This window comes from Seriola aureovittata, chromosome 9 (genome assembly GCF_021018895.1).
Source record: "Seriola aureovittata isolate HTS-2021-v1 ecotype China chromosome 9, ASM2101889v1, whole genome shotgun sequence".
Lineage (NCBI taxonomy): Eukaryota > Metazoa > Chordata > Actinopteri > Carangiformes > Carangidae > Seriola > Seriola aureovittata.
In genome coordinates, this window is record NC_079372.1 from 21,469,562 (window position 1) to 21,494,832 (window position 25,271).

Sequence of the window (25,271 nt, forward strand, 5' to 3'; positions counted from 1 at the left end):
CACACTCAAACACAAAATACAGATCCACTCAGATGCTATACTGTGTAAGCTGTATGAATACCTGCGGTGTGTGTTACGGTTGCTGTTAACATGGCCCTGTCCGGTGCAGCCAGGAGTTGGACACTTCAGCACATTCTCATGCATGGCCAGAACTGAGAGGGAGACAAAGTATACACACACACACACACACACACACACACACACACACACACACACACACACACACACACACACACACAAAATAACAGTCAGAGAAAATCCACTATTTTCAACAATTCAACACATTAATTTCATGTGTGGGACTGTATAAAAACTTTTGGGGTGGGCAGGGGGTTGAATCTTATATTACCTTTTATTAAAAAAAAAAATCGACCCCAGCATTAGAAATATTTTCTTCGGACCCTCCCCTATAAAATGCTGAATATTTCAGCTACTTTCTATTTTTGAACAAAGAGCTGCTAAATGAACGGTTATTACTGCCATCGAATGAGTGAACCAGACACAGGCCGCAGCTCTGAGGCTGCAGACGAAGCCTGTTTCCTCCACACAACTGTGTCAAACAACGCAATGTTAAATATCAAACACAAGTAAATCACTGATGACAAATGTCCACAGAGGAGGCAGCTGAGTATGCCAGACGGCATGTTTCTCTTTATTCTTTTTGTTTGCAATATATTTAAAAATAACATAGATGAGAACAAATATAAAGACCATCTCCTGCTCACATAAAATTAGTCTACCCTGCCATTAGCAAAAAGAAAAAATACAATCATTTCTGACCTCCCCTGCCCCTCCTTATAGTTTTTTTTACAGTCCCTAAGTATAAATACCAGCAGGACTCTGAAGTGAATCTTAATGAGAGAATAGCAGGGAACTGGACTACATTTAATGGACCTGTCGTCATGGCTACAGAAAGATGGTCTCTGATATATATGTGGGAAGCATCTTTACAATCACATGGAGATATGGGGCTAAGCAGGAAAAAACAAACAACCACTGCTGATTCCTGTCTGCATATTTATAGAGAACCAAATCAAGCCATTTTGAATTTTGTTAGCAACCTTTTTGACCTGTCACCTTTTACATGTTTGATAGTTTCCTCTCTCAGCAGAACAGGTTGGTAACCCCCACAGCCTCAAAGTACTGCTAGTACACGGATGGTCTGAGCATCTGATGCATAAGAGGCCAAAGCGACCTTGATTCAGTGAGCCTGGATCAGACCACCAACTCTTCCAAACGTCATGAAATCATGATTAAACTGGTATTACAGCACTTAAGTGATGTCAAACTCTACAGTCAGGGGAGGTGGTGGGTTTCTATCAATGTCAGACTGCCCTTTGTTGTCATATTTCTTCTCTCAGTGCTTATTTTCATCTTCTAAGCAGCTGAAAAAAAAAGAAACTCACTCTCCGGGGGGATCCTGTCCTTGTGCGGACAGCCTGACAAGCTGCGGTGGTGGGGGTAAAGGCCGGTCACGTGACCTGTCCCATCACACCCTGGAGTGGGACACTTGATCTCCCTCTTCTCTGGCCTGCTGCTCTCTGGATGAAGGATGATGGGAGGGTAGCAAGAGAAAAGGATGAGGAGAGGAGGAACAAAGTGGTGAGAGACAGAGAGAAGGAAGGAGAGATAAGAGGAGAGGGGAATGTGGGATGGATAAGGAGGACAAAAGCAAGTGGTTAATGCCATCAGACAGTCTGCTTGGCTGAGCATGAAATCTAGACATATTTCAGACAACTGTACAAAAGCAACACCATCTGTATCTGCTCCTCATGTCTTATGTATCTCTGTAAATGCACAAGGTGTTTAATGCATCAGTCTAAATGTGATTTGTGTGTTTCTGTAAATGCTTTCAAGGATGAAATACTATCAAATGTATAAAATATTACAGCTTTTTCAAAGTTGACCCAGACAAAATCAACCGACTTATCCCGCACGGTTTGATCATTTCCTGATATTTTCAAGGATCTCATTCAGATCTCGGACAAAACAACACCTGCAAATAGATCAGGAGGAGATTACACCACTAAAATTCACACATAATTAAAGGTACCTACTGCTCCCTACTGCTATTGGAGGTAGGCCAGCCAGTATCAGTGGGACTGGAGAGAGGGAAAGGGAGCAAGAGGATGGTGTGATGCTCTATTGGCCTTCAAATTGAATGTTAACGAGACATGCATCTCCTAATTAGTGTTGAGCAGAACAGGAACGTCACCACAGGAGGGAGTTGAGGGCAAGGAGAGGGCAGCACTACCAGGCATGTAATCACACTACTGCTATACTGTTAGGAGCATGACAAGTGGGCAGCGTGCCAGCTGTGGAAAAACAAGGCCCGAACACATGCAGCATGTAAACAAACACTCCACCGCTGACTGTGGAACAACCTGCACTCTTCCTTTCTCTCTCTCCCGTCTTTCTCTGCCTCTCTAACTTGTTGTCATCTCTCTTGTGTTCCCCCTCTTGCTGTTGTCCCTCCTCGCTCTCTCTTCAAGCACTTCCTCTCTGCTCTTCATGGAAGTCTATTCAGCTGGAACCACTTCATCCCCTCACAATGGAGGTGGGAGGATCTACATGGAGCTCTGTGACTCATTGCTATTTATTTGGTATGCTGTGTTTATTTGTACGCTTCAACATTAAGTTAAGCACATGACACCTTGTGCTACTTTATTACAAATATTTCTGGACATCCACCTATGTGTGACCAGATTTACAGACCAATCATTTCATACTATACTGGTGGTGTTGCATGTTTAGGCCTTACAATACATTTTGAAGCTTTATTTTTACTAATGCTACATCTTCGTTACATGCTAACAGGGCACTGAGAAGTTGTGGCTTTCAAGAATCTGTGCTGGTGCATTCACTTTTAATACACCTAGCATAATAACTGGAGGCAAGGGGAAACAGCTAGCTTGACAACAAGCACTAAGGCTAACAAATTAACATACAGTATATCTTGAGAAAAGTAAAAATTAATGAATATCCCTTCCAGTTTTTATGCCAAGCTAAGCTAATTGTCTCATAGCTCTAGCTTCATATTTGGCAAACAGACATGAGTCTTGGTAAAAAAAAAACAATTGAAAATAAAATGACCTTACTCTTATGAAAGGAACAACTATTTATTTATCTTGTATTACTGTTGTGTCCACAACACACAGTACTTTGTGCAAAAATACTTCTATTAGCAGGTGGCTATCAGGTCTGGGATGTTGGAGTGTCCTTGAATTCACCACAAAGGTGATCACTCTGCCTTTAGCAGCACTAACCATGTGATGCTAACATGGCTTTAAAAATAAAGTAGACTAAATGTTGCCTACTTCAAGCAACTTTCACATGTCAGTACACGTGTTAGCTCTGCCCTCCCCTCTTTGCTTCTTCATTCTGTCCTACCTTTGCTGAAGTAGCTCTTGCGTAGGACATCCAGGTGTTTGGGCCTGTCATCCATGGTGAAGTATCGCTGGTGGTGGATATCCGGGGCACGGAGCAGCTCCCTGGGCCCGGCTGGCTTCACTTGCTCTGCCTTCAGGGCAATGGCTTGCTCCAGCAGGCCCAGATTCCCTCGGGTCATGTCAAACATCTCTGACTCGTCAGTCACCGTGGAGCGCTGTGACAGGCTGTCTTCGTCATCGCGCTCGTCGTCCCCGTCCACATCGTCAAAGTCTTTCTCCTCTGACCTATCTGATCGCACCTCGATGATGTCGGGAGAGGCTGAGGACGAGGCTTTGTGGATTTTATAGTTCTCAACTCTGGCATTGGGAAAGTAGTCCTCCAGTGGACTAGCCCTGTGGGAGCTGTAGCTTAAAGGAGGGCTGGCCTTGTAGTTTTGAAGTGGGCTAGGTTTATGAGAGTCACATTTGTCAAGGGGACTTGCCCTGTGTGAGCTGTAGTCCTCCAGAGGCCCGGCCCTGTGGTCTTCAGTCTTGATGTGTGTTCCCTGAGCTTCTGCGGTGCTGGTGATGGTGCGGATGGCAGTTGGCACATCAGAAATGGGCAGAACATGGTCCCTGTGGTCCTCTTCATCTCTGTCCTCATCCTCCTCTAGTACTGCTGAGGTGTCCTGCCTCTGCTGTGCTGGCACTGCCATCTCTTCCTCCTCTTCCTCCTCCTCTTCATCTTTGATTTGTTCACGGTGGACGCCTGCGGTCAGATACTGGTGGTTCTCCTGGCTCACGTGGTGGCTAATGTCTTCATGCTCATCCTCCACCTCCTCCTCCTCCAACTCTGCTCCCTCCACTTCAACTGCTTCCTTCTGCAGAATAGATGACTCTTCCAATACTTGAACTCTGTGTGCTGCCTCCTCTTCCTCTCCCCCCTTATTCATGTCCCCCTCCTGCTTGTCCTTTACTTCTTCACCCCATTTGGCTGCTACACTGACATCCTCCTCAGTCTCCATAGCAACAGGCTGCTGAATGGCCACAGTTGCATCATTGTTGTTGGAAACTCGGCCCAGGTGGAGGAGAGAGTTGCCCACCTCCTCAGCGCTCTGAGAAGGAGACTCCTCGGGTACAGGTGGCGCTGCTCTGAGCTCGGGCTCGATGATCACACACTCCTCCTCTGTGGAAACGAAGATGAAGAGGTCAGAGCGGTGACACAGAGAGAAGAGTGAGTCATGCAGTGAGCTAAAGCTGTTGTCAGCAATATCTTTATCATCACCGCCTTCCAACCTGCCAAGTCATTCACGGTGAACTCATAATGACATAAAAACACCTGCTGTGACGGGGTCACAGGAAAAGCAGCTTGTAGATGCAGGAAGAGTCCAAGTGCTCGTAGTGGTCATTAGGAGGCATGGCCACTCACCTCCTGCAATATTATTGTAACTCTGTGGCTATGTACTCTGGTATTGCACACTCACTAAATACCAGCTGTATTTGTATATGATGTGGCTGAAGGACTTTATTGCCCTGGGTAAGGCCTCTCAGGTAGCGCTCGTTTCAAAAGGATTACGTTAGGTCATACATGATAAAGATTAAGATTAACCGTAATTGTTAATCACAGGGAGCTTTAGTTAAAATAACGTGCATTTTTATCACTGCTTAAAGGGGCACATTTTACACATGAAGTTCAGTTTACTCATCAAAGGGAGTACAACCCCATGTTGTATAATGTCTCTGGAGAAGTACTGAAGTTTGAAAAATAACCCTGATGATGTTAAAGTGATGTCATCAATGTTATTTTGGCTGGAGGCCAGTGGATGGGAGTTTAAAGAAAGATGCTATTGAGTTGCAGTATAGGAACTCTAGGATTCAGTGTTTTGGAGCTCGGCCCAAACTAAGGAGTAAAAGTCAGGATATCTCAGTCTCTGCTGATCGATTTTGATGACTCGTTTCTTTTCTGTATCCGTCTTGTGTGAGTTCCTCACCTTTACGGAATTACATTCAAATGATATAAAACAGAACAGAGATAAACATCAAATATTCACATGAGTGAATGTTGGGCATTTTTGCTTGACAAAAAAACTTAAATGATTAATCAATTATTAAATGTGTTGTCGATGGACTAATTGGGTAATTGTCTTCTTTTTTCAGCAGTAACTGGTTCCCTCTGAAGATGATACAGACATAGAGTATTCATCACCTTCATCAGCGGCAAACGTGTTCTCCTCTTTCTGATATGTGTCTTCCTCTTCTGTCTTCTCCTCCTCCTCCTGACTCTGTGTCTCCACTTCCTGTCCATTTGTCCGTCCATCCTGCATCAGGTCTTCTGTCATTTCCTCTTTCTCCTCCTCTACAGCTGCCTCTCCCTCCTCCTGTCGCTCCTCCTCCTTGGTCTCTCTTGCTTTCTCTCCATCCTTTTCTAACTCGCCCTCAGCCTCGCTGCTGGCGTCGCTTTCTGCGCTGAAGCCCTCGTCCAGGGCCAGTTTCAGGGGGTGGGACTTCCTCTTGGAGGCGGGCCGCTCCGTTTCCTGCTCTTGCTCCTGCTCGGCCTCCGCTTCCTCTAGGCGGCGCTTCCTGGCTATGGGGCAACCCAGAACGCTGATGGCAGGAAAAGAGAAGGAATTAAGAATGAAGGGAGCAGAATCATGAATACTGAAACCGAGCTGTGATCAGAAATCACAAACACACTAACACGTCCAATAAAACCTCATGCACCTCATCATCTCCATGAGTGACTCTAAGCAGCATGATGAAGGGTGTGTGTTTGTGTTTCGACATGAAGAAGGATGGAGCGGTTCTCTCAACAACATATGTGGCCTGAGGGGGGCGCCATGCTCGCTCACCCAGACATCACAACCAATCTCAGCCAATTGACTGGAACGTTTAATGAACAACTTGTATGGAGAGGCGGGTGGGCAAGGCAGTGGAGGGTGAAATCCAATAAACTCCCTCTTACTCTCACCTGGGAGATGCCGAGGGAGATTGAGGGACGATCTATAAACAAAGTGCATCTGAAATTGCCTGCTGAACGAATACACATGTAAACAGATAGCTAATATCTGCCCCTCAATAAAAGCGGAGTCACAAACCAGTGAGCTGCCCCGAGTCCCGCAGGGTCTCTGAGGGCAAGCGACACAGACGAGGGATGGAGGGAGGGAGAATGGAGCTGGAATAAAAACCTGGAGAAATCACATTTCACTGCTGTCCACTGAAATTTTATTTCTTAGGTTCAGGTTTAGAGGCTGTGGGATTTAAGTGTGATTCTGTATTCTGACCAGCATTCAAAATTATAGAATGAATGTTTTAGTGTGATTTTGGCCCTTGGGGTCAGTCCATATCCTTGAAACCTGTTCATATAATGTACACCTGCAGAGGTTCATCTTAAGCTAAAGATTTTTTATTTGAACCTTATGTCCTGTTTATTTCATTCAACATCGAATTCCTATAAAGAATAAGATGAACTTGAGGTTTTCTGCCATTAACAGAGGAGGAAAGAAGAATTCTTTTAGCTTTTTTATTTATTTTTTTTCTCTTTTTCTCTTTGGGAATTTAAGTCGTTCTAGTAAAACAAAGGAAAAATGAATCATGTTGAACTGATCTCAAGTTAGAAGTAGAAATTTTTTTTGTTTTAAGGAGCCACAAGCCAGTTATATGAGTTATATGCAATGAATTCAAATCATCTGCTCTCTGCTAGATCCTTGATCACAATCATAACAGCACTTAACTTTGCACAAAGACAGGCAACAGTGGTGAGCAGCTAACAACATAGGACTACCGGCACCTCTAACATGTTATCTCACATTTGTTTAATCCGTAAAAAGTGATTGTGGTGTGGTTTTACACAGGGTTATAAAGGGGACTATTTATGGGGCAGGAGCACAGACTTCCTGGACCCTTGTCACTGCAACCAAGAGGTAGTCCAGTACAAAATTCTCCCATAAAGCTACACTTTTACACTTTTTGTGTTGGTGAGATACTATCAGAGGTTTAGAGATGCTGGTAGGGGGATGTTGTTACTTTTAGACACCACAGATTGGTGTGCTGAGCTATGCTAACTGGCAGCCGGTTGTTGCTTCATAATTAGCATACAGCCATGAGAGTGGTATTGAACTCTTGGCACTAAAACAAATAAATGTATATAAACTATTCCTTTAATAGACTGAAGTGAAACGTGGTGTTTTCCACCAAGCAGATGATGTGGGGCAGAGAGGACGAGGAGGACAGACAGACAGAGAGGAAGGACAGACAGAGGGTGGGTTTTTAATCTGCCCTACCTTCTGTGTCGTGAGTATCTCCCACTGATATGGCCAGAGCCATTGCATCCAGGGGTGGGGCAGCTGGATGAGATGGATGGAGGTTAGAGATATGTTTAGACACGGTGCATTTTAGTCCCTATGCAGAGGCAATGATAACCACAGGCAATAAAAAGGAGTAAATTAAGATAAACAACAAAACAAAGCAAAGCAAAGACATGCAAACTGAGCACACATGTCACACAAAATGCACATGCACAAAGATATGTACCCCCCCACACACACACACACACACATACACACATCCTTCCAGCAGACACACAAAACGCATGAATGCAGGTGGCATCAAGCCGCGGAGAACATAATATTGTGTGTCGTTCATCAACCCTGGCCTATATCCTGTTACTATGAGCGATAAGAATCAGCCGAGACCTGCTGTAATTTCCCCTTCTCTGCTCTCCTCACCAGTCATCATCATCAGGTCTCGCTCGCTCCCTTTCTCTTTTCTTCCTCTCTCTCCCCCTCTGATTCAGGTTGCTATGACCCCTCAGGACGGCTCATTTCAATTCTCATTAACTTCCCCCAGCAATTGCCCTTTATTACTCCAATTATCCTAATTATTAATTTCGCTTATTAAAAAATGCTGCATTTGCATTTTAAATGAGATGCTCTCTGGCCTACTGTTTTTTTTTCTTCCTCTTAATCCAGAAAACGAAAGTTTTTTTTTGGAGTGCTGAGCACAGATCAGTGCTTAAAGGTGAAGTGTGACAAAATGAGAGAGGATGAAAAAAATGATTTAGAAGGAGGCAGAGGAGGGAGGACAATGGGGTTCACGACCGGCGAGGCCGTGAAAGCCGTCGCCTGACTGTGAAAGAAAAGGGGAGGAGGTAGAGGAAGAGGATAACTGGGAAGGGAAAGAGGAAAAACTATATAATCACCTTTCACCATCCTCTCTCCTCACTCTGTATTCTTCGATTGGATTGCAAAAAGATCATACACCCCCTTTCATTGCATCTACTGTATGTGTTCATAGCAGGAAATCGCAAAAGGCTGCGAGAAATCAATACCAGCCTGTTGGAGGCACTGACCACAAGTTGAGAAGTGCTGATGATAAGAAATAAAAAATAAAAATATACAACATCATCTAAAGAAGCACTGATAGTGAGTCTATGAGTGCCGGGGGTGGGGGGGGGGTGGGGGTACTCTGCGGTGAACATAAAAGAACTTTATGAAAGGGGTTTGCACAAAGATGAAGGTGTTTCCTTACCTCAGCTCTTGTCCTACGAGCTCAATAGGAACTGAGAGAAATGGGGAGAGAAAGAGGGGGGAGGAGAAGAAAGACACAGGCAGGGAGAACAAAGGTGAACGACTGCTCAGAAAGCTGTGCTGCTAAAAGAAACTCAGATCAATAAATCACAAATGCATATGAATCCCACGAGGCTTCCTCATAGCAGCTTACACACTGCTGACTGCATGATCAGGCGGAAGAAAAACACCTACACATTCCTGAGTTCACATACAAACACACACACACATCTGCATGCAAACATGCACACATACAAACACATGTTCTCAAAGGCAAGCACAAAACAAACAGGAGTATGAGCGCCGGCCTGCGCAAACATGCTGTATGAATAACACACATACACAAAGGCTAACATAAAGAGTATACACACAGAGGAGAAAACCTAAATCAGCCAAATTGCATAGTGCTGTTCAGAAAAACTGACAATTATATGCAGACTCCAGCAATAAAACATGATTAATTGTTGCACTTTAGTAATCATAATTGGGAAAATGAAATTAAAAGGAAAACTGCCTTCATCAGTAGAAAACAGCACTTCTTTCAGGGACAACTTATAGTAATTGCCTTCAAAACATAAATCAAGCTCCGCTCACAAACAACACACAACACGCAACTCACACACATACACACACACACACACCACTCTCGGCTGGCTATAGGCATCGATTGGGAGTTGAGCGATAGAATGAGTTTGGAGAAATATCCTATTTTCATTTCGAGCAAACGAGAAAACAATATGATCCTAGAGAATTCAGTTTGGGCTCCGATATCACATGCATTAATCACATGTCAGAAAGACCCCGGGTATCAAGATACTCTAAGAGCACAGGAATCACACACTAACACACACTGTTGCTGTGTGTGCGTGTGTGTGTGTGTGTGTGTGTGTGTGTGTGTGTGTGTGTGTGTGTGTGTGTGTGTGTGTGTAGCATCTCAGTTTCTCAGTCTTTCATCATGCAGTTGGAATGACTGGACGCCTTCCTGAACGCCCTGTGAACTGTAGCTCTGCTGTCTCGCTTCTAAACATCAAACAAACACACACACACACACACATACACACACTTGTACACATAAAAATACATAGAGACACACATGTGTCAATATGTACATAGACTCATATTCATACATAGGACATACACTAAAATTCGTAGTTATTCACACACTCGCATGTGCACACACACATTAACACACACTGACAGACACAATATTCACTGCATACACACATGCATGTCCATGCACAGACACAAACAGGTACATTTGCTCATATTCACATCTGTATCTATTTATTTTACATAAACATTAAACCAGTGCGAGATCATCAAGACTCACTGCCTTTTTCTCTCTTTATGTGTACATGTATAAGTTTAGCTGCAAAATAGTGTGCTTGTACTGTTTCTAAATGAATCAATAATTAAAAATAATGCATTGGAACCCCATCTTCAAAATGAGATAAAAAGTCTAAATTAAGTCTAAATAAAAACTGTAAAACTGCAGATGGTCCAGGTGGAAATAGAACTGAAGGTTTAAGATTGTGAAATGTATAAGAACTCATTGTGTAGTAGTGCATGATTTAATAAAATGGGAGGATTTCTAGATGTATTGATAAAAATCTTGAAAACTCTCATGCATCTAAGATGGTCCCTAACTGGCAGGCTTCAAAATAAGAGCATGAGGTCAAAATAACACAAGTGCACAACAAATCTGATGCAAACTGATGAAACATTATTCGGGATAAACTTTGCAGAAAGTCTGAATGCTGCGCTGAAAACTATCTACACCTCCATGTTTTCAGCATCGAGTCTAAATGCTATTTCTTCTAGCACTTGTTCTCACTGTACAGACAACAATTGCCTAAATTACTTTGACATTGAAGAAAAAGTCTGAATCTGATAAGTGCAATCTCAGATCTGCAGTCATGAGGAGTGTCTGTTGCTATGATTCTCTGTGACTTATGATCATAAGAAGAAGAAGTGGTGTGACATCCTGTGATTAAAACTGTATCTGTTCATGTTCAAATAATGTATATGTTTACATCCCCAGCATGTTCGCAGTCACATGTGCACATATTGTACATATGGACACACTGACAGACACTTCATTAATAAGTATATGTGCACACGTTCAAACTCCCGCTGTTTTCTCAGCTGATGTTTGCATGTGAAGGAGTGTGAGTGAATGCTTATTAGACTTAGTGTGTGTGTGTGTGTGTGTGTGTGTGTGTGTGTGTGTGTGTGTGTGTGTGTGTGTGTGTGTGTGTGTGTGTGTGTGTGTGAGTGAAAAGTTTGAAGGAAGCACCTTTAAATGACAGGGCCTGACATGACAGAGAGAAGTGACAAACACTCACCTCTGATTCCCTTGGACCGAGTGCGAGTCCGCTTATCATCACCTTCTATACTCATCTGGGATGGAGAGAGGAGGGAAAAAGAGAAAGCAGAAGAGGAGGAGAGAGAAACAGAAAAGACAGTGTGGAGGAGAAAAGAGGAGGAGAGACAGAAAAGAGACCATCAGTGGTGATTTCTCAATGCTCTCACTGTATTTCTCCACGCACCCACAGTTAATCGTCCCCACCCTCCTCTGCTAAAATAAACCTCACTCAGAATGCTCCCGTTGAAACACAAGAAAGGTAAAACTGACACAAAGATATGATCATATCTGTAATTCCCCCTAAACAGCGCTCCCATCATCCCTCGCCCCTCCGCACCCACTGTTTTCTGTCACCACAGAATAAAAACATACTGAGGCTTCCGCCCTGCTCACTTCATCAACATAAAGACAGAAATAAAGGCTACGTGGAGCAGAAAGGAAAAACAAACCCTGTTGTTTGAGCTATTTTCAAGTGCCCTCCCCACCCTCACCCTACACACACACGTCCTATCACTCTCCCTGTAATTTCCTGCACCTGAGTGGTACACATGATTGTACGCTGCGCACAGGCAAAAGGCAGCGCCCGCACAGGGGCCACGGCCCCTGTAAGCAGAGGGGCTGAAACTATGCTGAAAATAATAATAAAGCAAAAAACACACAGTCCGCTAAAAAGCCACTGTAATAACCCTTTTAAGAAGAGCAGTTGTGTGTGTGTGAGTTATCGTGCCCGATGCTTACTCCTCGCTCGGCTTTTAAGCCACAAAGGAGCAGGTGTTAACCCTGCTGCCTCACACACACACACACACACACACACACACACACACACATACATACACACACACACACACACACACACACACACACACATATTGACCCTCGGCCACACCTCCTCAGCACTACCTCTCCATGCTCAGCGCTGCTCTCAGTGCACTCTAAAGCTATCAGATGCTTTTTAGACACAATGGAGCCATTAGCTTTGATTACTGGACTCTGGGCTTTTTTTTTTATATTACAGGTCTCCCCTCTTTCTCTCTTTCTGTCTCACACTTCCTCCCTCCTGTACCACCCCTTCATTTCCCCCCAAACCTCTCCCTTTATCCCCCCAGTTGCCGACACCTCCCTTTCTCCATGCACTGGCACTTAGCTGCTTTGTTGCTTCTCTATAGTCAAGTTGGCACCGCCACAGTGGGATTCAAACATGGGGTCTCTGTTTCTCTTCTTCTTTTTTCCCTCTCTCTCTCTCTATTTGGCAATGCCCCTTTCCTGCTAATAGACTACTTATGAAAAGAAGGAGGGAAAGAGGGATGAGAGGAAGATGAAGCACGCTGTTGTTGTTGTTGTTAAGGGCTTTTCTTTTTTTCCCCCCTAAGGAGGGTGCACTTCATTCATTAGCGTCTAGTGTTGGGCCGGAGGTACAGGTGCAGGCACAAGCCCCTCCCTTCCTGTGTGGGTCTCCACCGTCTTGGCTCGTCCTCACTGTCTCTCGCCACTCTGGCCTTCACTCTTTTGATCAAGAGCTGCTAGTGTAGAAGTCGTGCAACAAGCAGCAGCTTTGTGCCCTGCCTGAAGGGAGCAGTTGACTCCTTCTGTGCTCCACTCACAACACTGTGTGGGAAGAGGAGCGGATGAGTGTGCAATGAGAAGTTTTCTGTCAGTGTGTGTGTGTGTGTGTGTGTGTGTGTGTGTGTGTGTGTGTGTGTGTATGTGTGTGTGTGTGTGTTTAGTTCAAAGTCCATTTCCTTACACTCGAGAGTCTGCACTTGTTTCTATGCATATAAGAAAGGAGCAGTGGTGGAATAAGTGCTGTAATTAAGTACAATTTTGAGCTTCCTGTATTATACATGAGTGTTTTATGCTACTTTGTACTTATTTCATACATAACTCCATTACATTTGAGAGGAAAATTGTGTTTTTTTTTACTCCATTGCATTTGTCAGAATCTAAAAAAAATGATCATTACTTTATAAGAAATTGTGCATTTTAAAGATTAAACTGCTCAACATATGAAATAGTTTAAAAGAGCTTCACCTGAGAAATCTAAGCATAATAATAACCATATAATATGATGTATAGTAATACAGCACTCAAAAGGACAGTTTTTCTGCAAACTGAAACTGAAAACTAGTCAGCAAGCACCTGCTTAGCTAACAGTGATAGATAAAAGATTCAAATAGCTAATCTTAAAGTATAAGCAGCTTAAATAGATGAAAACACTAAGGAATAAACAGGTGCAACAGTTAGCTAAAATGTGTAAATGGTTGAAATAGATACATTTAAGTAATAATATCTAAATGGATCAACAGCTGTTTATCCGTTACTTTATGCTAACTGTTAAAACAGTGGGGCCCAGCAGTGTGTGAAGATGTTTGAAAAGAGTTGAGAGGGGCCAAAACACAACTAGAGAGAGTCTTTTCACCTACATCCCCCTTTCTGTAAAAGCCCCTTTCTGAATATGACGAGGGAGGGAAGGAAAGCAAGGGGGAGAGTATGTTTATGAATAGGGCCTACATGTGTGTGAGAGAGATGTGTGTGTGTGTGTGTGTGTGTGTGTGTGTGTGTGTGTGTGTGTACATGTGAATAAGACTAGCACACACACTCCTCCTTCATGAAAACCTTCTATACTATTCTGTTACTCATGTCACTGTTCTGTTACTTTTTCATCCTCCTTCTTTTGCCTCCTCCTTACATTGATAGTCATCAGATGAATCAAAACCTGGACTGAAAGGGGCCCCTATTGCTTTCATGTTTGTGTAACCATAGTTACGCACATTTAAATAGGTAAGCACATCTGAGTTCTCTTTTTCCTGTCCTTTTTCTCAATTCCAGCTCATTAAATTTTTATGAACACAAAGTCACAGCCAGTGAATCCAGATGCAGCCAGGGAGGCATTCACCTGATTTTCATTACCTCTTTCAAACGGTCCTCTTTAATGTATGCTCAAAACTTGTCCTTTACCTTGTTGTCTTTTAATTAGCCTCCTTGAACGATGTATGTAGGTGGGCCTACACATTACCAGCAACGTCTTATGCAGAACAGAGGAAGGGAGCGAAAGAAAAAGGCAAGAGAGAGAAGAAAATGAAAAAATAAGGTACAGTGTCTGTGTGTGTGTGTGTATCAGTGCAAGAACTGTGTGCACAGCAGCTTGTGTATACACGTGTGTGTGCGTGTGTGTGTGTATCCTGGGGTTTAACTAGTGTGAAATGTGATGTGGAGCAGCAGCAGACGAAAAAGAAAAAGAAGGAGGAGGAAGAGGAGGAGGAAGACGCGGCTCATCCCTACAGGCTGTGTTGTACATTATCAATTATGTCCTTCTTTGTGTGCAACGGTCGGTGCAGGAGGGCCTCGGCTCTGCTCTGCATTCTGACAGCTCTATGTAAATGGCTGGCTGGGGGCAATGACTTCAGAGAGAAGGTCACCCTTCGTCCCCTGGTGCACATAAATGACTCTTTTATTCATTTTCAGGTTTACAAGAGCAGATGAAGAAAGGAGGGGGTTAAGGTGGGGTGGAGACACGGGTAGAGGAGCGCTCACAACTGCCGACGAAGACTGACATCTCCAAATATTACCTGCGGACAGCAGCTGCCAATTAGAGGCACGCCGCACAGTTCCCTCGACAGGCGGACCACGCTGCGCAGCCTCCATGTTGGATCACCACACAGCGAGCCCTCAGTTTCACTTTAATAATTCACACAAGGCAGACCGGAGTAGTGAGGAGAGACGACTCATTTCTCACTTCATATGCAAAAAGGTTCAAGCATAGTCATGTCATCCTGATGTGATTTCAGTTCTCATAAGCAAAAATCTTTTCAGCTCTTATCCGCAGTCCGTATCATTCATCTCAGTTCGCCACAAGTCTAAAAAGATAATGAGAAGGTTGTGTGGCAGGTATCATAAGTGTCAGGCCCAACAGACGGGGGCCGCTTCACATGATGTAGTGTTTGAAACCAGCGGCTCTGTCTCCTCAGCTCCTTCAGCAGAAGAAATCAAACCAAATCAATAAAAGTCATCTCTTCAGATGAACCTGAGCCATCAGGGGGAAGCAAAACTACTTTTACTGGGCCCTGGGGAAAACAACCCCCCCGTGCCTCAATCACCCCCACTCCTCTCTCTTTCAATCTCCCCTCAATCCCTCCATCTCTTTGTTGAGTGTCACATCTCAAAGAAAAGGACCAGATGTTTTCAGAATGTAGAAATATCCTTGAAAAGGTGGCAATGTGGGTCATACGTTTTTAGGATCAAGTAAAAAAAAAAAGATGGAAGACAGGTTTCGAGTGGCAGAGGGTTAAAAAAGAAAAAGAGACTGTATTTTTCTACTCTGCTGATAAGGAGAAATATCATGGACAAAAAAGTATGAGCAGCTCAAGGACATCCTTTTGAGTTTCTTTTTTTTTTATTGTGTTTCAATAGAAAAAAAAGTCCTGTGAAGTGAAGTGAACTCAGCAGTGGGAAAACGCTGAGCTGTGCCATGCTGAGCTTAACTAAACTGAACTAAGCTGAGCGGGGCTGAAGCAAAGGATGGGCAGGGCCAAGCGGGAGATTTGATGTGCTGTTTGATTCATGTTTTTCTGTCCAGCTCGGCCATCAACCCCCCCTTTCTCCCCCCAACACACACACACAGCTTGCCTCTTTTCTCCATCATCCCCTCCCTCTGCCTCCACCCTTTTTTTTTTTTTTTACTTTCCCCGCTGAGTTAGGGATTGGGGAAATGCCCAGGAAGCAGAATCAGGTTGGAAGGGGTGTAGGGGTGTGGTGAGTGGTGAAGAGGGATGGGGAGGGGAGGGGGGGATGGGCTGCAGGGCCTTGTCACTCACCATGATTGGTCGACGGCTCTGCAGTCTCTGGGAGGCCTGACAGCGGCTGCTGGTCCTTTCGCCTCGTGTCCACCGCTGGTTCACCAGCTCGCCCCGAAACTCATTTTCTAGCAGCCGAAAGAGAAGAAACAAGGAAGTGAGTCGAGGAGGAGGGGCAGGGGAGTGTAAGATTTGGGGGAAAAGAAAAAAAAAAGGGGGGGGGGGGGGCTGTTGTCATATGAAATCATCAGCATCAGCACCAATGGATCGGGCAGTGGTTTGGATAAAGGAAAGAAGGGGAGGGTGGGGGTGCTACTTTGAAGGAAGGTCGGGGCACTCGAGCATACTGCAGACGCTCCTTTATTAACTAACAGAGTGTATGCTTCACACACACACACACACACACACACACACACACACACACGTGCGCACACACACACACATACATACACACACACACAGGCATGGTTAAGTGCCCCAGCTGGGGTCCCTGTCAGTCTGCTATTAGAATCAATCAAATTTGCACATTTTTATCGAGCTTTTCAGGTTGCATATATAAGCATGGGGGGGTACGGGGGGGGATGGGTGATGCGAAGGGAGACGGGGTGAAGAACGGTCAGTAAATAATGAATCATACATAAATCAAACCTCTTTTTTTTCTCCCCCTCTCTTCCCTTTTTTTCATCAAGGTAATAGCGCTTCACTTCATCTTCCTGGTCACCCAGAAGAAGAAGAGGAAACAGACTAAATCTATTACAAATCCCTTTTCCATTCTTCCTACTCTCTGAGACGCTGGTGATGGTGGAGCTGTTAAATACAAAACACAGTCGTGGTGGTCGTATTTTTTTTCTTCCCCCGTCAGTTTCAAGTTCAGGGAGAGTGTGGAGTATATTTCTATGAATGCCCAAGGCTGAACTTTTCAACTAGTGTAGCTTTAAGACACTTCAGCTGCTCCCTCTCTCCCTCTCTCTCCCTGCGCTCTCTTTTTTTTTTTTTTTTTGCACTGCTGAGCTGGTACAGTGAAATCTGATTCTTTTTCAGATATACATACACATCTATACCCTTTAGCTTTCACCTTTATATGGATTGTGCGTCTTTGCAGCAGGCAGCAGAACATTGTGAAAGAGGAAGTGTCCTTGAGTTTATAGTGACTCCTCCTACAAACGGGCTACCTATCCATCCATCCAGCGGACCAAGGTTTGGGTCAGTGCACTCTGAATCCACGCTATTGAAAATGTAATTTCAGGCAGCAATAATGTGGAAAAGTAATCATTCACAGTTCATAATTCATACAGAGGATATTCAAGGCAAAACATTCAAATTATTTGAATTTTGACATAAAGACTAAATGAATGCTCCAAATTTAAAATGACTGCAGTGATGTTTCTCTTTCAAATATCTACAACATAAAGCTGTTTTTCACTTGAGCACAGCTATATATCCCTGGCCTTTGCAGAATGCAAGATGCATTTGTCCATCTTCTTTCCTTCCCATCTGTTATCTCTACCTTTTCAGTGAGTGATTCTCCCTGCAAATACTGTCCTGCGCGTGAACCCGCAGAGCAGAGCAGAGTGCACGCTAAAAGCAACGCCAACCTGAAAGCAAACAGTCGGTGAGACAACAAAAGGCTGCGTGTCCGTATCCGAGGGGTCCTGAAGCAGACCAGCCCTACCCTCCATCCATCCATCCCCCTCCGCCCCCTCCTCCATCAAACTCCCCACTCCCTCCTCCTCCTACTCCACGCCCATCCCTACTTTGCCCATTACATGCAAACCTTGCCAAAGCCCAGCCAGCACTCTTCGCAAAATGCTTGTTTATCAACTTTCACCCCCCCCAGCAAAAAAGTGATTACAACAGCAATACTGTTCGTCTGCATCTCTATCTCTGTCTCTCTGTCTCAGCTATCTCTGTACGCATGCAAAAATCACTTATTCCTTTTTTTTTTTTTATATCTCTATATATGTTTTTATTACTTTTCTTCCTTCTTTTAAAGTGAGGTGAAGTGAGCATCCATCCTGTATTGTTAGTTTTGGAGCCAAGGAGCTGAGAGCCTTTCCTAAATGCCAAATATATAACAGGGCTCTATTAGGACACGTTGCCTCAGGCCATGTGTCAGCGTCCCTGCTCACTTTGTTTAGTCCTGAGCCACTGTTCCTGCTACAGACATAAAAACACATCTGGACAGTTTGAACCTGCCTGATGTGTTTGATAGCTGGGGTTTATAAAATCGGGTAATTAATCACAGAAAAGGTGGAATAATTGACCTTTCTATACTTTCATCTGTTGTTTCAGGTAAAAAAAGAAAAGAAATAAAAAGCCGAACATCTGCATCCTTCCACTGATGGAAAAACAAAACTAATTTGAGCCTTGCCTGCTCAGGATATGTACTCTCTTATTCTTTGATCAGATGCTGCTCATTCCCACCTAAAAGACTCACAGCTCGTTATTTTGCAGTGAAAATTGGAGGAGTACGAGACAATTAGCCGTTCACCAGGGAGGTTTGGCTAATCAGAAGTGAGGGGATGGGAGGGGGACGAGGGGGGGTGGGGGGTGAATACAAGATGAATGGATTAAAAAAATTTATTTTACTGCCAGGATTATATGTTTTTTGTCAAATTGTGCATGAGAGGCAAAGTTTAGAAAATCTCTTTTGTTTCCTGCTATAAAAAAAAATCAACACATTTATCCTGCAAACTGATACCAAAAAAAAAAAACTCAACCTACCAGAAAACAAAGTTTAGACTCAAGTAATACCATTACAGGCCTGCGGCTTACTGTACTGGGACAATGGAGCAAAGAGGCCTAAATCCATAGTTAGATTAAATACCAGGGTGAACTGTCTGTAACAGTATTAGTGTACGTACAGGGCCGCGGCCAGCTGTACACCCCTGGTCCTGTTAAGCAGGATTTAGAGACAACTTAGTGTGATTACAGCGAGCATGGCAGAAGAGACAGAGAAATCAAAAGTTGTGGAGCGGGACGGTCTTATATTACTCACTGGTTTCTTTGTATCGCCACACAAAATAACGGAGTAATCAAATTACCTGGCAGATGTGGGAATTGGATTTGTAATCTTTAGACAAGCACAACAAAAAAGATACTGTCGAAACCTTCATTTGAGGTTTAGTTTTCACATAGCAGCTTCAAGGTCAAACACAACAGAGCACAGTGACAAGAAGTAATAGACTCAAGTGACTGTGAAGCAGGTGCTGGGTCTTATCACTTATGGGATGGGAGTTTAGGTGTCGGGGAGTGGAGGGGAAGGCACAGCCGACTCGAGCCACCCTGACCTCAGCATCCGAGGACCAGCACACACGTGTCACATCAGTAACTGTAGGGACGTGTGCACCTGAGAGTCGACTCTGCCTACGGCTGCAGTTTGTGATGTTCCATACACTTTTTGCATGTCATGCCGTTCTTCCCTGCCCATCTGAGATTTTATGCACATTTGGCTTACTTTTTAATTAATTTTCTTTTTCTTTTCTTTTCTTTTTTTTTTTTTAAATGTATTTCCCTTTTAATGCAGGGCATGAAATTCATTATTTCCAGGCTTTCATTTTAAATGCCTCCTCTCCATTGAAAGCCTGGCCAACCCTGACCTTTGCTTGTATTGCTTAGATTTCTGATAGGCTTTGAATGACGAGGGTGCAATTTGGCCCCAGCTGCTCCTCCAACATGTTTATTGCGCTCCCTCCTCCGGCACCTGCTGTCCTCACCATGGGCCATTCAGCCCTTCATAAATAGAGAGGTTTCCTCCCTATCACTGTAACTAAAAAAAAAAAAACACACACACAGAAGCAACTTCAGATCAGGGCCTGTGCTACATGACGCTCTATACTCTGCTGTTATAGCCTCCACTAACAGCATAAGGCACCGATAACCTAATTCTGTAATCCCCTGAAACTGGGCTACATTTCACAGGAAAAGTAAACAGAAGAAAAACAATAGGTGTTCTATCATTTCTGCCCGTGATGCATTAAATATTGAGCTCGGTATTCAGTCAACATGAAGCCAAACAGACTTGCAGCGTTTCTCTTTGAGTAAAGGCTCATTCTGTTTCATTTTCATAGGTTTCATTTCCTATAAGCTTCACACACAACTACAACTGCAGACTCAGTTTTAAACAGATGTCTGATCTTTACCTTTTAAAAGTAGGTCAGTGAAACATTCTCATATAGCCTGTCCTAACATTAACAATATCATTGCAATTAAAAGACTTTACCCTTAAAAAGCCAAACTTGCATCAGTGGATACTGTCTCTAAAGGGAGGATGCTCTTCAAGCAGAGACACAGGGGGAGTGAAGTAAGTTCAGATGGATCTAGTCTGACTCTCCTCCCTGTTTCCAGCCCTGAAAGATTCTCCAACATCTCAACCAGCAGCTGAAGTTTCCCATAAAGAGCAGTGACATGATGAGCGGTGTGTTACAGGCAGCTACAGCTACAGGATGGAGAGCAACTTAAAGAGCGGGTGACATAACACTGTGTATCATCATCCCTCATCTCTTTCCTCCATCTTAGGACGCAGGTGCTTTGACAGACCGTGAGGCGTACACTCACGCACGCACACACACACACGCGCACACACACATACATACACACACAGCACATTACGTGGCCATCTAAGCAAAAACAAGAAAGAGGAGGTGGGGGTGGGGGGTAGAAAAAAAAAACACAACGCACAGGCTCACATTCTGCACCGCACCACAGTCTCGGGGTGAATCCGACGAGATGAGCACTTCAAAATCCGGCGAAATGTGCAGCCCGAGCCGCTGCCTCCCCGGCGGCCGGTGTTTATTTCCAGCGCCGCTTCTGAGGACTTTTTTATCTGCGCACCACTAAAGGCGGCTGACATTTGAAGAGAGCATCTCTGTTTTTTTGCTGCAGAGGATCAAATGGCCAACCCCTCCCTCTCCCTCTCTCAAACACACACTCACTCCATCCTTCCATCCATCCATCTGTCCGTGCATCAACACACGCGCGCACACGCACGCATACATACACACACATACACGCACACACACACGGGAGCCCTGCTCAACGCCCAGTGTAACCTCGTAATAACACAATTTGGTGCTGAACTCTAGACACACATACACACACACACGCACGCACGCATCACCACTTTACTGTAACAACCCAGAAACCGAGAAACGACCCGTATGAGCGTAACAGCCACTGACGGCTATAGTGAACGGGCTCGTTTATTCCTGGACGTACAGAAGGTGAAACTAGAGGACAGTGTGGAGAATACACTTCAGGTATGACTCAGGTCGTAAAGAGCATTCAGAAGAATATAATGTATGCCGAATGTGTTTTTCTCAGCCCCTACACACAGTGATGAACTGCCCAACAGAGGCAGAGTGACAGAGAAGTGGGTAAACACGCATCACTGAGCTTCAGAGAGAGCGCCATAGTTGGTTTATTCCCACTTATTATAAAGGCATCAGTGTAAATATGAACAACATCTGAAAGCAAAAGCAGCATCTTCTGTAACTAGAATATGTTACAGTAGCTACTAACACCGATGATGCGCGTTGAAAATGTAAATAAATACAAATCTACACTTTGAAGAAAAGAAAACACGTCAAAGTGTTGAGAGATCCAGATGAGCGTAAGTTTTAAATTATAATCGAGGAATCAGAAAATATGAAAATGTGAAAACAGCACTAATCTCGGTAAATCGCGCTGTGAAATGCTGTAAGGACCCGGAGATGCACCAAAGTTATGCAAAAAAAGGCTTAAATTTGAAGATAAATATTAATAAACATTCAGTTTACAATCAAAACATAATCAGCGTTCATTTCTCTTTACCTGGATTCAACAATATTTCCTCTGAGCTTCGTCCTTGCCGGGTTCTAAGAGTTGCAGGTCACTGTCAAGTAGTTTGCTAAAAAGATATCCCGAGTAAAAGCTTTAAAAAACGATCATCTATCCCGTTTACAAACGTCCAGATGTGATAAATAAAGAGGGTGAAGGGGAAGGTTTCCAGGCGGCCCGTCCTACACAGCGCATCGGCGCACGGCTCCGTGTCGCGGCGTTAAGATGTTACTTGTTTGTAAGCAAAAACATGGCTTCATTTGCCTTTGTCAGCGAGAAAAAACGTAATATTGACTTACCTTTCCCTCATGAGCCATTGTACCCCCCCTCTCCACACACCCCCCTCCCCATCCCCCACATACACACACACCCCCCGATCTCCTCCCTCCGCCCTTTGCCATGACATCACGGAAGCTGTAGTAAAACCTCCAGCATCAGATGGGCAGGGCTTGAGGTCCCCCCCCCTTTACTACACACTAACTCAATGGGCATATGTATACACATACACTCCCTCTCGCTCTCTGACTTTCTCCCTCCCTCTCTCTCTCTCTCTCTCTCTCTCTCTCTCTCTCTCAAACACATACATCATCTGAGCCACGAAAACTGACAACTTCAAACTACAAACTAGATCTTAGCACCGTCTCAACAGGCAGCAGCAGCGCACACACCTTAATACAAATATTAAACAAAAAATAAATAAATAAATAAATAAAGTTCCGATGCTGCTCCCCCCCTCTCCAAACAACGTGAACATTCCTTGCGCACAGTCCAGTTTAAGACCGCATCTCTGCGCCTCTGGGCTCCGCAGCCAATACAATATTACGCACCAGAATGAGCTCATATTTTATACATTTCACCCACTGACAAGTTCTTGATGTTCCGCAAATGCATTATGGAGGTTATAGCTGCTGTAATCCTTCACCCCCCCCCCCACCCCCCACACACACACACCCACACCCACCACCACCACCACCCCCCACACATCCTGGAAAGTGGTACCGTCCAATAATTCATTCAGGGGACATTTTTTTCGTCGGATTGGGAATTGATGTAGTAGTTGTATGCAGAGTTAGTGTATGTGCGCTGCTCTGACAGCATCTGATAATTCCTCCGTATGGAAAGAGGGGGTTTTAACGACATATAGGCATAGAGGCAAGTCTCCGAGGGAGCTTAACTAAAAATTATGTATGCTCTGGGGAGGAGAGGGGATGGATATCAATTTGAATTATCGCTGGAAAAAAAAGCAGCTACAGAGAAATTGTGTTGAACAAACATCAGGTTGAGGTTTGCAGGAGTTTTAAGAAGAGTGATCACTGCCAGTTACAGATCTGCTGATAGTTTTAAAGGATCATTGAGGCTGTCAGTGCTGCTCTATACAACAAACAGCCAGTCTTAATAGTGCAACTTGGAGTCACTCCCGAATGTTGCTCACACCGTGGTTTTGCTTTGCTGTTTTGAAACCATTAGTGGAAATGACAACCATTCATTACAAGCCATTTGAGAATAGTCCCCACAAATGCCATCCTTTATCTGCTGTCTCCACGCCGCGTACGCAGGGAATATTCAAAAAGCCCAACCTTCAGCTTTCAGAAATTCTATTAAATTCTTATCTCTTTGCAGCAGGCTCTTTTTGTGCAATCCCATTGTTATGCATTGGAGCTGAAATCAATCACCGGCCGTGCACGCCGCATCAGTATGATTTCAGACCGTGGGCGCGGAAAGAGAGGAGACTCACACAACAGCATCGACAATCGAATAAACAAAAGAGGGGAAATATTAAAAAATAAAAAAATAAGAATTCCCGGGCCCCGATCCAGCAGGGGGACAATGAGGAAAGTTAAAGGCCTATAGGTCAGGTGTGAGCTGAGAAGCCTCACAGCGAGGGGTACGGTGGCCGGAGTGAAACGTATTTCTAAAGATTACACTAAAGATATAAAGTACAATTTTGTATATACACTCATGAAGTTATTATTTCATGTGGTTTGATGTCAGGACTATGGACAGCTCCAAAGTGCTGAGGGAGTGTGTGTATGGGTGAGTTCAGGACCGTGGACAGCTCCGGCCTGCTGCGGCTCTCAGGCCCAAACAATAACTTACATAAGCTTATTGTTGAGGCAACAAAAGCTTTTGTCTGCACGCTGCTCTGACTATCTGCCTCATTAAGTGTAACATCAGACTGCATTTATTGGTATTACACAAAACTATTTTTGAAAGTAATTTTGTTTCATGTATTTATTTATTTATTTATATTCCCAATTTATCTGAATACTTTATACTTTATTTAGTTCAAGTCCTTTCACTTTTATATGTTTTATTTTGAAGGATGAGATTGTTTATTATTAAATCAAGCTGAAATAAACAAAACAAAACTCCCTCTCATAAGCCTGAAACCCCATTACAAGCCAAAGCTATTGTTACTGAGCCTCGCTAAACTAAAAGCAACTAAACTTAACTTCACTGATCGTTTGTGATCATCTTAAAAAGTTTAATAAATATGAAGCTGCTAAACTTCACTAAGCTCACTCTATTTCTCCTTATAGGCTTGAATAATTGTTTGTGTTTAAATTAAACTGAATCAAGATAAACTGAATTTAATTAAACTAAACATAACTTTCCCATTCTATAAGCTTGAATAGCTGAATGACTGTGTTTTACTAAACTAAACTAAACTAAACTAAACTAAACTAAACTAAAAATTAAAAAAATACTGAATTGTCATAACTTAACAAAATAAAACTAAATTGTGTTCAACTGGAGCATCTGAATACTTTATTATTTCAGGTCGTTTCACTTTAATTCGCTTTTATTTCAAAGGATAAGACTGTATAGTTACCCAGCAGCTGGGAAAAGGTTTTTTCCTCACTGTGTATTGTGTGGCACTAAAGTAAAATCAAAGAAATATTCACTTCTATGATCATTGTCACCACTAAACTAAATAAAACTAAAGTGGAAAACATTTCTTTTGAAGGCCAGCAGCTGTGTATCATGTGGGAGAACTTTTTCCTCTGCTGTTACAAAGTGTGTGTGTGCGGATGCAGATGGCACAGGGGCCTGCTGCTCTTTAATGCTCACGTCACTCCAGACTATAGAGGTTGTATGGTGGCTATATTGTGGAGGCAGCCAGTATAAATATTACATGGGGCAGCAGCTGACTGAGCGCTGAGGTTGGGACCGAGGGGAGGCCCCTATAGTCCCTCGACAGATGGAACAAGCCGACAGACTAACACAACAAAAAAAGTTTTTAATAAGCCCGCAGCTTGGCATTGTCCCCACGGTACCGGGGCCACACGGTCCCCTAGGGGACCAACTGTCCTTTGTCTGGCCAGTTTTTTTTTTTTTTTTTACTACGGGGTCTAAGTTTAGTTTT

At 43.7% G+C, this 25,271-nt stretch overlaps 1 protein-coding gene across 9 annotated transcripts in view; it reads right to left on the minus strand.

Annotated features, from left to right (window-relative positions):
- myt1b (myelin transcription factor 1b) overlaps nucleotides 1–25,271 on the minus strand; it is a 43,228-nt gene that overhangs the window by 17,528 nt on the left and 429 nt on the right. For 5 of the 9 annotated variants that reach the window (XM_056384382.1, XM_056384376.1, XM_056384374.1 and 2 more), the window contains exons 2-9: nucleotides 16,109–16,215; nucleotides 11,278–11,332; nucleotides 8,895–8,925; nucleotides 7,649–7,711; nucleotides 5,575–5,972; nucleotides 3,391–4,554; nucleotides 1,407–1,541; nucleotides 62–152 (exon numbers count right to left, since the gene is read on the minus strand). In XM_056384382.1, the coding sequence (XP_056240357.1) occupies nucleotides 62–152; nucleotides 1,407–1,541; nucleotides 3,391–4,554; nucleotides 5,575–5,972; nucleotides 7,649–7,711; nucleotides 8,895–8,925; nucleotides 11,278–11,332; nucleotides 16,109–16,111 (1,940 nt within the window). In that variant the 5' untranslated portion in view covers nucleotides 16,112–16,215. Of the gene's footprint in view, nucleotides 1–61; nucleotides 153–1,406; nucleotides 1,542–3,390; nucleotides 4,555–5,574; nucleotides 5,973–7,648; nucleotides 7,712–8,894; nucleotides 8,926–11,277; nucleotides 11,333–16,108; nucleotides 16,216–20,767; nucleotides 21,238–21,898; nucleotides 22,204–25,271 lie in introns of those variants that run through there. The other 4 variants (XM_056384378.1, XM_056384380.1, XM_056384379.1 and 1 more) reach the window with 4 other exon arrangements.